This window comes from Ceratotherium simum, chromosome 7 (genome assembly GCF_057802395.1).
Source record: "Ceratotherium simum simum isolate JZ-2026a chromosome 7, ASM5780239v1, whole genome shotgun sequence".
Classification (NCBI taxonomy): Eukaryota; Metazoa; Chordata; class Mammalia; order Perissodactyla; family Rhinocerotidae; genus Ceratotherium; species Ceratotherium simum.
This window is the reverse complement of record NC_141906.1, coordinates 13,105,430-13,121,434: the sequence shown is the minus strand read 5'-3', so window position 1 is coordinate 13,121,434 and position 16,005 is coordinate 13,105,430. Positions and strand designations below refer to the sequence as shown.

The 16,005-nt window shown below is 36.1% G+C and overlaps 1 protein-coding gene across 5 annotated transcripts in view; it reads left to right on the top strand.

Moving 5' to 3' along the window:
- Positions 1-11,405, top strand: part of NUCB2 (nucleobindin 2) — a 38,881-nt gene extending 27,476 nt beyond the window's left edge. For 3 of the 5 annotated variants that reach the window (XM_004418477.3, XM_087433145.1, XM_087433146.1), the window contains 9 exons: positions 1,492-1,595; positions 2,426-2,611; positions 2,809-2,899; positions 3,485-3,543; positions 3,640-3,732; positions 4,782-4,871; positions 10,097-10,267; positions 10,556-10,637; positions 11,293-11,405. In XM_004418477.3, coding sequence (XP_004418534.1) covers positions 1,492-1,595; positions 2,426-2,611; positions 2,809-2,899; positions 3,485-3,543; positions 3,640-3,732; positions 4,782-4,871; positions 10,097-10,267; positions 10,556-10,637; positions 11,293-11,300 — 884 coding nt within the window. In that variant the 3' untranslated portion in view covers positions 11,301-11,405. Of the gene's footprint in view, positions 1-1,491; positions 1,596-2,425; positions 2,612-2,808; positions 2,900-3,484; positions 3,544-3,639; positions 3,733-4,781; positions 4,872-10,096; positions 10,268-10,555; positions 10,646-11,292 lie in introns of those variants that run through there. The other 2 variants (XM_087433148.1, XM_087433147.1) reach the window with 2 other exon arrangements.
- Positions 11,406-16,005: the final 4,600 nt, after the last annotated feature.

Here is a 16,005-nt window from a genome sequence, read left to right as displayed (position 1 = left end):
CACATATTTCACCATCTGGTCATATCCTTTAGGGCTGGGTCTTATAACAAATCTTTTCTTCATAAGTAAAACTCTTAGTACAGTGCCATACTAAGAATTCAGTGAAAGCTTAGTTGAACTAAATTTAGCAGTTTCTTACTTTCCGGCATAACAAAATGTTCCAGGCTCATCTTGTACCTACCCTGCCCCAGCTGTGGAATCAGCCATTTCTCTGAGGATTCTTGGTTCTTTTTAGTGGGGAATAGTATCACAGACCAAGGGCTGACATTAGGTGTGCTTATTGCTTCTGGAATATATTTTCTTCTTGGCACTTTCATCGGACAGAGGTAGGAGATATATGCATCTATACACATATACATGCACACACATTTATGTATATATATAAATACACACATGCATATACACATGAAATATAAATGCATATACATTTACATGTGCATATTTTAGAAATAATAAGTTCACAAAGATAGCACTAATTCCCATCCATTTCTTTCTTTTTTTGTGTGTGAGGAAGATCAGCCCTGAGCTAACATCTGGCAATCCTCCTTTTTTTTTGTTTTTTTATGTTTTTTTTTTGCTGAGGAAGACTGGCCCTGGGCTAACATCCATGTCCATCTTCCTCTACTTTATATGGGATGCCGCGACAGCATGGCTTGACAAGCGGTGCATGGGTGCCCGCCCAGGATCTGAACCGGCGAACCCCAGGCCGCCACAGCGGAGCACAAGCACTTAACTGCTTGGGCCACCGGGCCGGCCCCTCCCATCCATTTCTACAGGTTTCTTTCTTGCCTTCCATTATTTCATATTTGTATATTCCTTTTTCCTAAGTGAGAACCCAGAGGTGTAACAACATCAACTCATGTACCTATTTTGCTCAGTTCTCTAATACAGCTGAAAGAGTCCAGAATCACTTATCACTTCACCCATTCAACTATAATACACTGTAGCTTGTTTTTTAAAAATTCTTTACAAAGAAAAACGATGTTTCTTTAAAAATAAGTCATAATTCAAATGAATTTACCTGAATTAGATTTTTGTTGTTCCATAAAGGATTCATTGGAGCAGCATACAAAAAATTCTTTCACATAAATTTTAGAGCAATTCTTTTTAGAAATTCTACTTAGACATTTGATGAGGGCAGTATATTAGAGTTCATCTAATTAAAAGTAGGAAATTTGGTAGTTTTACAGTAATAAAAATTTTTTTACTATCAGTATACTTATAGTCAACTAGTCTTTCTAGAAATAACATAAAAATGTACATATTAAATTGTATTCCATTCTAGATTCAAAGACATTACTTTTGCCTAAAATAACAATATGTACAATATTCTAAAAGAAAATATGAACCCTTAGATCATAATCTAAAACTTTGAATTTTCTTATAAAATCCCATAGGAATAAATGTGAATGCTTATTCGTATGTACCATTTATATTAATGTTTCTAGCTTCTAATAATTGATCATTTACAGTTTTCCCATTTTCTTTCAGATACAGGCATAGACCACCATGCTCTTCTAAAACAATTTGATCACCTAAACCACCTGAATCCTGACAAGTTTGAATCTACAGATTTAAATATGCTAATCAAAGCGGTGAGAATAATTCCAAAAAATGTTGTCTTTTGTTGTGCCTTTGAGGTTTTGTAATTTGACAAGTAAATTCAATGAAGTGGTAATATAACTTTTATATACTCTCTAGAGTATCTTTAAAGGGAGATAGCTTAACCCTTATTATGACAGATAATAACGTGGACATACAGGTCTGTAATCCCTTACCCACAATTCCAAAATCCAAAACACTATAAAAGCTGAAACCTGGCTTGAATTATGGTAAGGCTATTTGTAGTTTTTATTTAGCCTAGTTAGTGTGAGTATTCATAGATTTTGCTAAGGAAGTACTCATCTGATTATAGACTCTGCAGGGATGTTGCATAATGTGGCATATATGCCAAATTCCCTTTCTAAAATCTAGAAAATTTTGAAACACATTTGGCCTCAGGTCTCTTCTTTTAGATATGAGTTTGCAGACCTCTCATGTTGTACTGTATGGAGTTACCAAAGTAGATGTTCTAGCCTGGGTGTTATTAGATTTAGTTAAGTGGTTAGAAACCATTCTAGTTTTCTATACTGTACAGATTTGATACAGTCCCTTCCTTTTTCTTCTTTTTAAAATCATTTTTTATATTGCTTGCTTATGAGGAACTTCCTGAAGTTGAAGCTAACTTTGAACTTTTAGTTTCTTTGAATGCCTACATCCCTCATAATAATAATGATTAAGTAAAATAGTAGAATTTTAAAAAGCAGTCCAGTATTTTGGGGCCTTCCTATACTACCTTCTGTTAGAGAGTATGCTATGTGCAAGAAAGGCTTCATTTATATTTTTCAAACACATCTTTTTGTTTAATTTAAACATTGCATTATAGGCTACAAGTGATCTGGAACACTATGATAAAACTCGACATGAAGAATTTAAAAAATATGAAATGATGAAGGAACATGAAAGGAGAGAATATTTAAAAACACTGAGTGAAGAAAAGAGAAAAGAAGAAGAATCTAAATTTGAAGAAATGAAGAAAAAGCATGAAAATCATCCCAAAGTTAATCATCCAGTAAGGATTATGACTTTATGAAACCATAGTTAGATGAAGATATTTCTTTGTATCAGATAGTAGAATTTTATCGTAAGTTACTAGTACTTAAATCTTGATTCTTAATTCTGCGAAGTTTCTCAAATTTATATTTTATTTTGAGTATATACACATAGATTATCTTTTGTTTTGAGTGTTTTTTAAAAATTGATTCACAGGGAAGCAAAGATCAGCTAAAAGAGGTATGGGAAGAGACTGATGGATTGGATCCTAATGACTTTGACCCCAAGACATTTTTCAAATTACATGGTAACGGATTTGATACAAATATTAATATTTATATCTGCTGTTGAAAAATTATGGTTGCTTTACTCTTAATTGATTTCTGCCAAGGTCTGCTATTGAGTCCTACTGATAGTAAATGTTTAGAGTTTTTCTCTAGTAATATAATAGTCTATTGTTGGTCTGCAGTATAAAATATTTTAGATCAGTAGCTGTGTCTTTATACTTGCTTTTACTTTTGGGTCATTATATGACTTAATGCAATGTTCTCTGTAAACTGATAGTATTTCTGTGACTAGCTAGGTTATATCTAACAGGTTTTATGCTATAATATTAAAATTTGCATTTACTCTTATAGTGTATGGTTTTACTTTATATTTTTGGAAAAAATTGGTTAAGATATTTTTCTAACAAACTGTTATGAATTATAAATAATGAATCATTATCAATTGGACTGATCTAAGGCTTCATAAAAAGAAGAAACCATCTGTAGCATATTGATGCTTCATGTCAGTACTACTTTTACAAACCATTTGTAAATAGTTGTATTTTTATTATTTATTTTCTAAGGCATTAAAATCAATTTTTGAATTTGTAACTTTTAAACTTTAGATGTCAATAGTGATGGCTTCCTTGATGAACAAGAATTAGAAGCCTTATTTACTAAAGAGGTAAGTGAGTTTATTAATATTCAGTGCTTTTGCTCTCTTTTTTTTCCTTCTATTATCTTCTTTTCTTTTATGTTGGTTTTAAAATTTTCTTTTTAGTTGGAGAAAGTATATGACCCCAAAAATGAAGAGGACGATATGATAGAAATGGAGGAAGAAAGGCTTAGAATGAGGGAACATGTAATGAATGAGGTATGCTTTAAAAGTTTAACATTATATGTTACCTCTATGGATTATTCAAGTTCTTTCAATGAATCTTACCACAGGATGGAAAATAAATATACAGAATAGGTATCTAATTAGATTTTCCATTTTTGATCCAGAATATTCAGTAGATTCCCTTGGTGTTGATAAAATAATTTGTACTACTTTAAAATATTTTAAAAGATTAAGATGCTGCTCATATAAGCTATAAGAATTCTTTTAGAAGTAAAAAATAATGTAGTCCAATATTTGATATTTTAAAAGGCTATGTTAGTTTTTTCTAAGAAAATCCAAAAAACCCAGTACCTTAATGGTTTATAACAACAAATATTTATTTCTTTATCACATTCCTAAGGTGAAAACTGAGATAGACGTCATAGGCAGAGTGACTAAAACCCAGAGTTTTGCTTTAGTGATTTTCACCTGATATTTGAGCTGTTAATGATGAATTGGGATCTCTGTTGAGTGCTGGCATCCTAAGCATCAAGTGCATTTCTTTGGCCATTATGGAGTTCACCTTTGTAACTGAATTTACCATAGTCTGTAAGAGCCATCGAAGAGAATTTGGAGAGATTGTCAACGTTAGTTTTGATTTAGTTAGTTGTTTGTTTTTAAGAAAAATTGTTGAGAGCATTTTAACTTAAACTCCTGTACTCTTGGCTAAAACAGTCCTCTTTCTGGAAAGGTTTTTTTCCTAGCCCAAGCACTTGGCTTCCAGAGGGATTATGCATGGTGTGGTGAGGGAGGAAGACAATGCTAGCCTGACCAGTCAGATCAGCAGACTCACACTTGGTGATCTTTGGGGGTATCAGGTATATAGATATTTTCAAATTTGAATTATATAGAAGAGAAAGATATCTATTTTCTGATTCTAATATAATTGACTATTCTGTTTCTGGTTTTTTCCCTGCAGTTTCTGTGGGTGTTAGGCTAGCCCTAATTGCTGTATGTTTATGTAGTAGCATGTATTAGAAGACAGTTTCTAAATAATGTGAGAAAGAGTTATTTTATTTTACATATACATTTTCCTTAATCAGGTTGATGCTAACAGAGACCGATTGGTGACTCTGGAAGAGTTTTTGAAAGCTACAGAAAAAAAGGAATTCTTGGAGCCAGATAGCTGGGAGGTAATAGAACCTACTTCAAATGGGATGTATGGGTCAAGAAATTCTACATCAATCTACTCTACTTTTAACTTGTATTCCCCATTATATTTGGATGTGTAGGCTTACTGTCTTGGCTTTTCATATAAAATGTCACTATAAAATAATGGACTTGATTTCTTAGACAGCTTGTGGCAATCTCTTATTTGTAATCACATTGCATATAATTAGAAGTCTTTAAATTTGTACTTTTTCTAAGTGTAAAATATTGTTCACTCTTGAAAATTAGACACATAGATACATTTGAAGAATAAATTAGAAGTTACCTATAATTCTATCATCCAGAGGTAGACACTGAAATTATGCATTGTATTATGCCAATTTGGAAATAGTATGCAGTTGTGTTTTTTTTTTTTTTGTGAGGAAGATCGGCCCTGAGCTAACATCTGCCAATCCTCCTCTTTTTTTTGCTGAGGAAGACTGGCCCTGGGCTAACATCCACGCCCATCTTCTTCTACTTTACATGGGATGCCGCCACAGCGTGGCTTGACAAGTGGTGCGTTGGTGTGTGCCTGGGATCTGAACCGGCGAACCCCAGGCCGCCACAGCGGAGTGCGGGCACCCAACTGCCTGTGCCACTGGGCCGGCCCTGCAGCTTTTTAATTTAGTATATGCATATATAACATAGAGTATATAAACGGTATACTGTCCCATTTTTAATTTATATATGCACATAAAGTCATATCTATATGTTTTTAAAAATGGCTTCATAGTCTATAAATGACTTTGTATGTTTGTAAAATTTTTTTTTAATTTAACAGTATTTCATGAACATTTTCTCTCTCTCTTTTTTTTTTTTTTGGGTGAGGAGATCAGCCCTGTGCTAACATCTGCCAATCCTCCTCCTTTTTTTTTTTTTTTGCTGAGGAAGACTAGCCCTGGGCTAACATCTGTGCCCATCTTCCTCCACTTTATATGGGACGCTGCCATAGCACGGCTTGCCAAGCAGTGCGTCGGTGCACGCCTGGGATCTGAACCGGCGAACCCCGGACTACTGCAGCGGAGTGCACGCACTTAACCACTTGCACCACCAAGCCGGCCCCATGAACATTTTCTAATGCCATTCCTCAAACACATGATTTAAAAAATGACTACTTAGCATACAGTTGTGTGGTTGTAGCATAATTTATATAACCACTCCTCCAGAGTCAGACATTTTGAGTCAATTCCAATTTTTTTTTACTGTAACAACACTATGATGAGTGTCCATTTGTTCATACATTTTTGGGTATCTGTGATGATTTCCCTGCAATTAATTCCCAGAAATAGAACTATTCTCAAAGTTTATGAACATTTTAGTTTTTAAATATATTTTGTCAAATTGCTCCAGAAACATATACCAATTTATGCCATAGTTTACTGTGCATTAATGAGTGCATGCACATCTTTGAAGGAGTGGTTGAGAGGTACCAACCAAAATAGATTGAAGAAAGAACATTGTCTTTTTCTATGTAAAATATAAAATAAAAAGATTACCATTTTAATTAGATTTTTAATTGTCAAGAAAATAGTTTGAGATAGGGTGACCAACCATACTGGTTTACCCAGGACTGAGGAGTTTCCTGGGATGTAGAACTTTCTAGTGCTAAAACCAGGAAAGTTCTGGGCAAATTGGGACAGTTGGTCATCTTAGTTTGAGGTTAAAGAAATCAGCTTCTTTTTGTTATAAGTTTTTGTCTAACATTGGAAATATTTCTGGACTTTGATGAAGAAGAAGAATGCTAAGATTATTCAAACAACTCCCTTTAGTGCTTTGGGTGAAGTAGATCAATAGATAATTATATACTTTTTTCATTTTGACATAATTTCAGGTTTACAAAAAAGTTGCAAGAATAGACAAGGGGGGCCGGCCCTGTGGCTTAGCGGTTAAGTGCTCGCGCTCCGCTATTGGCGGCCTGGGTTCGGATACCAGGGGCGCACCGACGCACCGCTTCTCAGGCCATGCTGAGGCTGCGTCCCACGTACAGCAACTAGAAGGATGTGCAACTATGACATACAACTATCTACTGGGGCTTTGGGGAAAAAAAGGAGGAGGATTGGCAATAGATGTTTGCTCAGAGCTGGTCTTCCTCAGCAAAAAGAGGAGGATTAGCATGGATGTTAGCTCAGGGCTGATCTTCCTCACAAAAAACAAAACAAAACAAACAAACAAACAAAAAAGAATAGACAAGGAATTCTTGAATACCCTTCGCCCAGATTTCCCATTTTACTACATTTACTTTGTCTCTCTCTCTTTTTTTCTCTGTTTCTCTATTTTTGATCTGTGTGTGTGTATATATATAACATATATAATTATTTTTGAGAGTAAATTGCACATGATGCTGCTTTTTAACCTTAAATACTTGAGTGTGTATTTCTTGCAAACAAGGATTTATGTTGCATAATTACAGTAAAATTATTAATGCTATACACACAATACTCTAATCTCTACACTTTATTGAGATTTTTGTTAATTTTCCCAATATTGTTTTTTATAGCAAAAGAAAATCCAAGATCTTGCCTTGAATTTAGTTGTAATGTCTTTCTAGTCTCCTTTCCTCTGAAACAGTTCCTGAGTCTTTGTATCTTATGGCATCGATTTCTAAAGAGTACAGACCAGTTATTTTGTAGAATGTCCCTTGGTTTGAGGTTGTGTGCTGTTTCCTTATGATTCCTACTTTTGGTAGGAATACCACCAAAGTGATGCTAAGTGTACCGTATCAGGAGGCATATGCTGCTGATTATTCCCATAACTGGCAATGTTAACTTTGATTATTTGGTTAAGGTGATGTCTACCAGGTTTCCCCACCATAAAATTACTATTTTACCTTTTCTAATTTAAAAAGTATCTTGTCTAACCCACCATACTGCTAAAATCAGAAGTCAGCTTTTTTTAAAAAAAAAATTCACTCAACATCATATCAAAAGTATTTCCAGGGGCTGGCCAGTTGGCATAGTGGTTAAGTTCGCACGCTCGGCTTCTGCAGTCCGGGGCTCGCAGGTTCGGATCCCTGGCGTGGACCTATGCACCACTCATCAAGCCATGCTGTGGCGGCGTCCCATATACAAAATAGAGGAAGATGGGCACAGATGTTAGCTCAGGGTTAGTCTTCCTCAGCAAAAAGAGGAAGGTTGGCAACAGATGTTAACTCAGGGGTAATCTTCCTCACCAAAAAAAAAGAAAAAGTATTTCCAAATACTACTTGTAAGCATTATTTTAATAGCTATAGAGGTGCTCCACTGTTTCCTCAGAGTTAGACATTTAGGTTATCTCCAGTCTTTTATTGTGATTTACAAAAGACAGTGCTGCTATTTTTGTATACAGCTTTTTATATGTTTAGGGATATTTTATAGGACAGATTCTCAGTGTAGCATTAACAGGACCAAGGGAATATTTTTAAGGCTGTGGATATACTTTGTAAAAGTGCTTTTCAAAAGAATTGTACCAATTTACATTTCCACCAATAAAAAATGAGTGTTCTGTTTTTAAAAAAACGTATCTTTGGGGATATACTTTGAGTATATATACTAGTTTTAGCATCCACTGGTGATTCTGGCCAGAATCAGTTGTTACTATGACTCTTAACAAATGGTGATTTTCTAATCATCTATCCATTTACATTCATTTGTTGCCTTTCTACTATAAGGAAAAGCTGGGGCCTCCGGTGGCGTATTGGTTAAGTTTGCATGCTCCGCTTCAGCTGCCCGGGGTTCACAGGTTTGGATCTCAGGCACGGACCTATGTACCACTTATCAAGCCGTGCTGTGGCAGGTGTCCCACATAAAACAGAGGAAGATGGTCACAGATGTTAGCCCAGGGTCAGTCTTCCTCAGCAAAAAGAGGAGGATTGGCAACAGATGTTAGCTCAGGGCTAATCTTCCTCACCAAAAAAAAAAAAGGGGAAAAGCTGTCCCTTCTCCCTTCTCTATCTATTTATATTAGTGTAGACTCATGGCTTCTTGTTTTATTCAATAAGCTCGAATCCTTACCATCATTATTTATTTCGATGCTCAAATTGTCCCCGATTTGGCTAGTGGGAGTTTCCTCAAACTGGCTTTGTGTCCTTCTGGCATGTTCCTATCATTCTTTGAGGACTTCCTTACTTTTTAGCATAATAAGATGTTCAAAGCTCGTCTTGTTCTTTCTCTGTCTCTCCTCTGGAATCAGCTCTTTTTCTGAGAAGCACTGCTTCCTTTTAGTGGGGATTGATCTTACAGACCAGGATCTGGGCCCTGGAAATGCTCCTTGCTCCTGGAGCATCCTTGCTTCTAGGCCTTGTCAGATAGCACAGTTGGGGAATTAAAAAAAAAAAAAAAAAAATATATATATATATATTTATGTATATTATGTGTATATTAACATATATCCACACATACACGCATATACACATATGTAGAGACACCTACACACATTTATATTCATTTTTACATATTTAGCTATCAATGTGTATTAAAACTCAGGAGTTCACACTATCTCCTTAAATTTCAATCTGATACCTCCACTTCCGATATAACCTTCTATATTTTCCTCTTTCCATATTTCATATGAAACCTGGTTCCCATTTTCCACAATAATGTTCCACTTATTTGCTCAATCCTAGGATGGACAAAGTGTTTCAGAATTGCTAATCCATGCCTCTGCAAAACAAAAGTTTAATATTTGTTTAGATTTTTTTGTTGTTGTTTTTAACCTGAGGGCATACAGTTCAAATACTGTGATCAAAAATTTCTTGGGTTAGTTCTTTTTGTGCCCCTCGTCTTTCTGTAGGTTATTTTATTCACTTAAAAGTATTATTTATTTACTTCTGTTTGTATTCAACTTGGGGAGTTTTCCTGTCCTTGTGGATTTCATTTTTTTTCGGGTTTTTTTTTTTGAGTATGTGAAACATTGACAGGTTTCCAAAAATCAAATCTGTATAAAAAAGGTGTATTCAGAGGAGCGTGATTTTCCTTCCCACATTCTCTTTGTCGTTTCCCACCCAGTCCGCTCCTTTGTTCTGTAGGTAACCAATCTCATCAGTCTCTGGGTTTTCCTTCCTGTTTTCCCTTTTGCTCAAATGAGTACATAAATATATATTTTCTTTTTTCCCCTTCTTTCTTACCCACAAGGTGTAATACTATAGATACTCTTTTGTAGTTTGCTAATCATAGAATTTTAAAGCTGAATCAGACCTTATTGTTGTATTCTTTCCTTATTTTTTTTCATGTAGACGTTGGATCAGCAACAGTTCTTCACAGAGGAAGAACTGAGAGAATATGAAAAACTTATCTCTTTACAAGAAAATGAACTTAAGAAAAAGGCAGATGAGCTTCAGAAGCAAAAAGAAGAGCTACAACGTCAGCATGACCAGCTTGAGGCTCAGAAGCTGGAATATCATCAGGTGGTATTTTGTAAAAGGATTGTGGCGTGGAAAAGGGTTTTAGGTGCCTGGCCAAAAGGCTGTGTTTTTGTAATATAATATTTCCATGTACTATTAGCTGTCATATTTAAATTTTAATGTTTTTTAAACTGCTCTGTTGAATATTAACCTAAAAACTAATTTTAGAGTTTGAATATCTCATTTTGGGAAACAGTTTTCAGTTAGTTTCTTGCCCTTTGTCAAAGGTCACACGTATGAGAGAAAATCAAATAAAACTTACTTTTAAGACATTGTTTCTCCATTCCCTAGGCTGTACAGCAGATGGAACAAAAAAAATTACAACAAGAAATTCCCCCATCAGGGCCTGGTGGAGAATTGAAGTTCCAGCCACGTATGTAATTTTGTTTGTTTATTTGTTTAAGGAAATAAAAAATGAATACATTGAAATTGACATTTATTACAAATATAATTTCAAATAATTAGTATCTATGCTATTTCCTATATATTTGTAGAAATAGAGTAACTTGTATTAAAGAAAAATGAAAAGGCCTATAAAATTTTTATGCATCAGCACATTTCAAAAGCTATATAATTTGATAGCCATATTTATGGTGAAATGATTTATTTCAACATTATTCATAACTCTTTTTAATCAATTATTGATATCATCAGAGAACATTTTTTAAAATTGTAATCTATGATTAGCTAAGCATATTTAAAAAACAAATACTTAGGGCCGGCCCCGTGGCTTAGCGGTTAAGTGCGCGCGCTCCGCTGCTGGCGGCCTGGGTTTGGATCCCGGGTGTGCACCGACACACCGCTTGTCTGGCCATGCTGAGGCCGTGTCCCACATACAGCAACTAGAAGGATGTGCAGCTATGACATACAACTATCTACAGGGGCTTTGGGGGAAAAAATAAATAAATAAAATTATAAAAAAAATAAATAAAATAAAAAACAAATACTTAATATATCTATATATAAAAGGAGATTCAGGATAAAGGAAGATACCTTGAAAATGACAGCATATTTTTTTTTTCAAACAGACGTTTAAAAACTGAAGTCCACCAGAACTTGGAAGAAAACTATTAAATCAACATCTGTTTCTTCTTTTTACCTCCCTTCCTTTTTCTCTGCTCAATAAATATTTTAAAGCATATATGGAATAAAGGAAGATGCTTTTTAAGTGAAAACACATTTTTTTGGGACACAGATATTTAAGGATTGAAGTCTACCAGAACCAGGAAGAAAACAAACTCAATATCTGCTCTCACTTTCATCCTTCCCTTCTTTCTCTTGGTTCTCCTTTAGTGATTTAATTAAGTGGCCTTATGCCATAATTTAATGAAACTATCTAACTATTTAAGTGAGAAAGCTCTATTACTTTTAAAATAAATTGCTCTCACTTACTGAGAAGGATAGATACTTTTTTATGGGGGCTTATCATCCCCTCTCTCAATAAAGGCTCTTTGATATTAATAATCCTTCTCCTGAGAAGACCACAGTATTCCCCAGTGCTTCTTGGTAACTGTTTTTTACTTTCAACAACGTTAACTGCTAGAAATTCTTGTACTGAATAGCTTTTCCTACCAGTTCAGGTCATTTTTCATTCATATTTTCACTTTATACTCTATCATTTAAGATCAGGTTCTGCAACATATAAAGAAAAGCCAAAGATAAGAGTGGTTTAAACTAAATAGGAGTTTTTGCCTCTTACATGAAAGAACTCTGGAAGTAGGTGGTATCCAGGTTACTATCTTTCTGGTCTGCTATCCTCATTACATGGTTTTTATCCTCGAGTTACCTCATTCTCACCATCCAAGATTGCTTCCGGAGGCAGTGGGGAAGGGCAAGAAAAGGAACTTTCCCTGGTTGAATCAGCTTCCTTTAGACAGTTTTCCTAGAGAACTGCACAGCGTTTGAACTTACAGCTCATTGGCCAGAACTGAGTCACATGGCCACCTGCTGCTAGGGAAGCTGAGAATCCATGTGGCAATGTAACCAGCTAAAAGTTAGGCTTCTTTAACTAAGGAAGAAGGAAAGAGGGAATGTTTGGTAGGCAACTTTCAATTTTAACCCAAACAGCTTTGTTGGCTGCCTAAATATCTATGTACATTCTTCTGAAACAGAAGACACTTCTCTCACCCCAAAAGAAAACCACGAAAATCCAATCCATTATTGCATATAGCTCAAAGACCATATTTGAGTATAGTCCCCTCCGTCAGGTTAGGATGTGGCTTCTTATGCTCTGGCCTTCTACAGACTAAAAAGCAAGGTGTCTGCCCCATTAGCACCACATGCATAATGGTGGGATAGGTGCAGGATAAACTGCAGTCAAGTCGACCTTTTAGAAAAGGGAAAAATGAGAAACGTAGCAGTCACTGATCCATAACAATTAAAAAAATACCGCTTGCCAAAAATAGCAAGGTCTCTCTTCTCTGTCCATAAATATATCTCTTTGTTTTTCCTGATTCACCTTTCTGGGAGGAACTCCCTTGTCTAATGTCCTCAGGGGTCCTTGTGTTGCCCTCTAGGAAGTTTTTATTGTCCATTAATTTTCAAGGACACATCTGAGTGGGCATTGGAAAGTGTGCCCTTCTTGGAGCCCGGATAGCCTCAGCACTTCACCGCCTGTTATTGTGGCTTCGGGGGCTCAGGGATTGTTTTAGATAGTTACAGGCTGTTGCAGGCCAGGTTTAGGGTTTTTATTTTGTTTTGTTTTGGCAAGACAGTTTTAAAAACTTGGTAAGTTTCTGGTCTGTTCTCTTCAATTATTACTGTGAGTAATGACAGTCAAAGATCTTGGCAAGACATAGTTTTTAATAAAACACCTCATCTTGTACTTGCTGGCCTCTGTTCTCTCTCTCCCGTGGAGTCTTAAATGAATGGGACCTACTTGGGACCTTGGATGGGATGACAACAATCTCAATCTGATCTTTTTTCCTTGGGATGGCTCCCATTACTTGGCAGAAAATTCTTAAGGGAAATATCTTGAAAAAGGGTGAGGAAGCTTTAGTAGCTTCCTCAGAACCTTTACTTACAACTGTTTCAGTTTGGAGTACGGTAGTAGTAGACTTTTTCAATTCTTCAGGGCTCCAGATTTGGAACTTGGTCAATTTATTTTGTAGACAGAAAACAATTCCCTCAGCAAGGCTATATTCTCTTCCATCTCTGCAGACTTGTTAACCTTAGCTTGGTCACATCTCTCTTGGAGGCCTTTGCTGAAAGAGGGAAGAAGCAGCTAATACAGGCTAGCATTCTGAGGTTCTACCAGCACTTCCTCTGATAGCTTAACCTCAGTTGGCATGAGCTCTCACTGCCCAAAGCCCTGCCTCCTCAAGTAAGCCAACTCTCTAGTTAAGATCCTTTTACTTGCTGCACCTTACTTCTAACTACCAAAGTCTGTATGGGTCAAGATTCTTGGTTGTAGGTAATAGAATCTTCTTTAGCTGTTAGATGGAATGGGGTTGATTAAGGGGTCTATAGAGAGCTCACACAATCTCTGGGAGGGCTGAAGAAACAGAACCTAGGCTGAGCTTCTAGGAACTGCATAACAAGAGTGAGCTGCCAAAGAAGCTGGTGCTTTTGGAACAGTTGAGAAGCTGCCTGCCAGGTCAGGAAGCCACCTGCTGGATTAGGAAGCCGTGAACAGTTGCCAGCTCCAGAAACACACCACCTTTGCCTTGCTTTGTGGTGGCAAAAATGGCTACTTCGTGTCCTGCCTCTCTCCCCATGTGACTCGGTTCGGAGTAAAAGTCTCAGGTGAATGCATCTGATTGATTGGACCAATCATATCTGGAATCCTAGCTGCAAGGGAGGTTGGGCAATAATCGTGTTTAACTTTCCTTCCTCTGTAGGACAGGAATGCAGGTTTAAGCTGTTGAGTGAACCAATCCACTGTAACACCTCACAATTTTACTTTGTTTCTTTTAACATTAATACTTTTCTAAATGCTTAGTTCTCATTTTACAAATTTTAAAATAATCATTGTATACTCCTCCACACATACTTGTGATTTTTTCCCTTAAATCTTGGATCCCAAAATCAAATATAGGAATCTAGAAAAGTTCTGCTTATATACAGCTTAAAAAAAACCCCCAGGGGCTGGCCCAGTGGCGTAGTGGTTGAGGTCGAGTGCTCTGCTTCGGCGGCCCGGGGTCCGTGGGTTTGGATCACAGGCGTTGACCTACACAGTGCCCATTAAGCCATGCTGTGGTGGCGTCCCACATACAAAATAGGGGAAGATTGGCACAGATGTTAGCTCAGGGACAATCTTCCTCACCAAAAAAAACCCCCACTAAAGTCATTCAACAGAGTAATGCTACATGTCTTTAGAGATGGAGAAGAATTCCTATCTAAGGGCCAGCCCGGTGGCACAAGCAGTTCAGTGTGCACCCTCCACTGTGGCAGCCTGGGATTCGCTGGTTCGGATCCCAGGTGCGCACTGACACACAGCTTGTCAAGCCGTGCTGTGGCGGCGTCCCATATAAAGTGGAGGAAGATGGGCATGGATGTTAGCCCAGGGCCAGTCTTCCTCAGCAAAAAGAGGAGGATTGGCAGATGTTAGCTCAGCGCTGATCTTCCTCACAAAACAAAACAAAAAAAAACTTACTAAAAAAAAAAAAGAATTCCTATCTCTATTGTTTAAATTGTAGAAAACATTAAAAAATGGTCTGGAATATCATTTTGTTGATGACTCTGTGATAAGACAGAGATTCTCCTAGGGTAAATTTCTTTAGATAGTGAACTAGGGTTAAATCATGGAGTAATTGGAAGACAAATTAGAGAAATTTCTTAAAAATGCTTTTTTGGCATGAGTAAATAATGGATGGATATTAATGTAGACATACCTCATAGTTTCCAGCATATTACTATAATTTATATTATGAAAAAACAAGAATATTTAGCTTAACATTATTTATGGACGTAAGGAATTCCAGTTCTTGTGAGTATTAGGCATTTATGAGTGAATATTATTTCTTAGAGAGTTGCTAATAGTACTCTTTCCAGCTCTGTTAGAAAGTATTGGTCCTGTTGAATTTATTCCATTCTTCATACCTTTTAAGATATTAAATGGTCTTTGGTTTAGCTGACTTAGAGGTGTGTATTATTCATTTGGGGTTTTGTTTCATACGTGAATTTTCATGAAGCAAGTCAATTTTATAGTATACTCAGGTATATATAATTAAAATTTTATTTTAAAAGATGATGGTCCTCTGGAATATTTAACTCTAATTAGAAGTAGTGGTAAAAATCCTTTGAGACATGGCTATACATTTTTTTTAACCAAGATTTGTTTACAACAGCATTATTTTTTATGCTAATTGAACAGATTTGTATTACCATAGCCTAAATGCAAATCTGTTTTTCATATGAGGAAAAATATGAAGAAAATTTTAATGTTTTATGATAATGTGATTTTTAAGATAGCCTGGCTAATAAAAGAGGAGGTGAGAAAATGTGTTTTTCTTTAGGGAGAAATTTTGACAAGCCCAGTTCTGGTTAGTGTCTAAAATTTAATCTTTGTTTTATAGCTGTGCAGAACAATCAAGAAGAAATGGAAAAAAGCCAGAGTTAGATGAAGAGCTTCATCATTTTCATGCAATATTTTTATCCCCTGAAGAACCTGCTAGAGAAGTCCACCTTCACTCTTAACCACTGGTGCCTGAACTTAATACTTGAATTCATTTGTTTTTGTTGGAATTGAGAGACTAAGGTGTATTAAGTAAAATGCAAAGTTTACTTTTTCATTCCTTGTG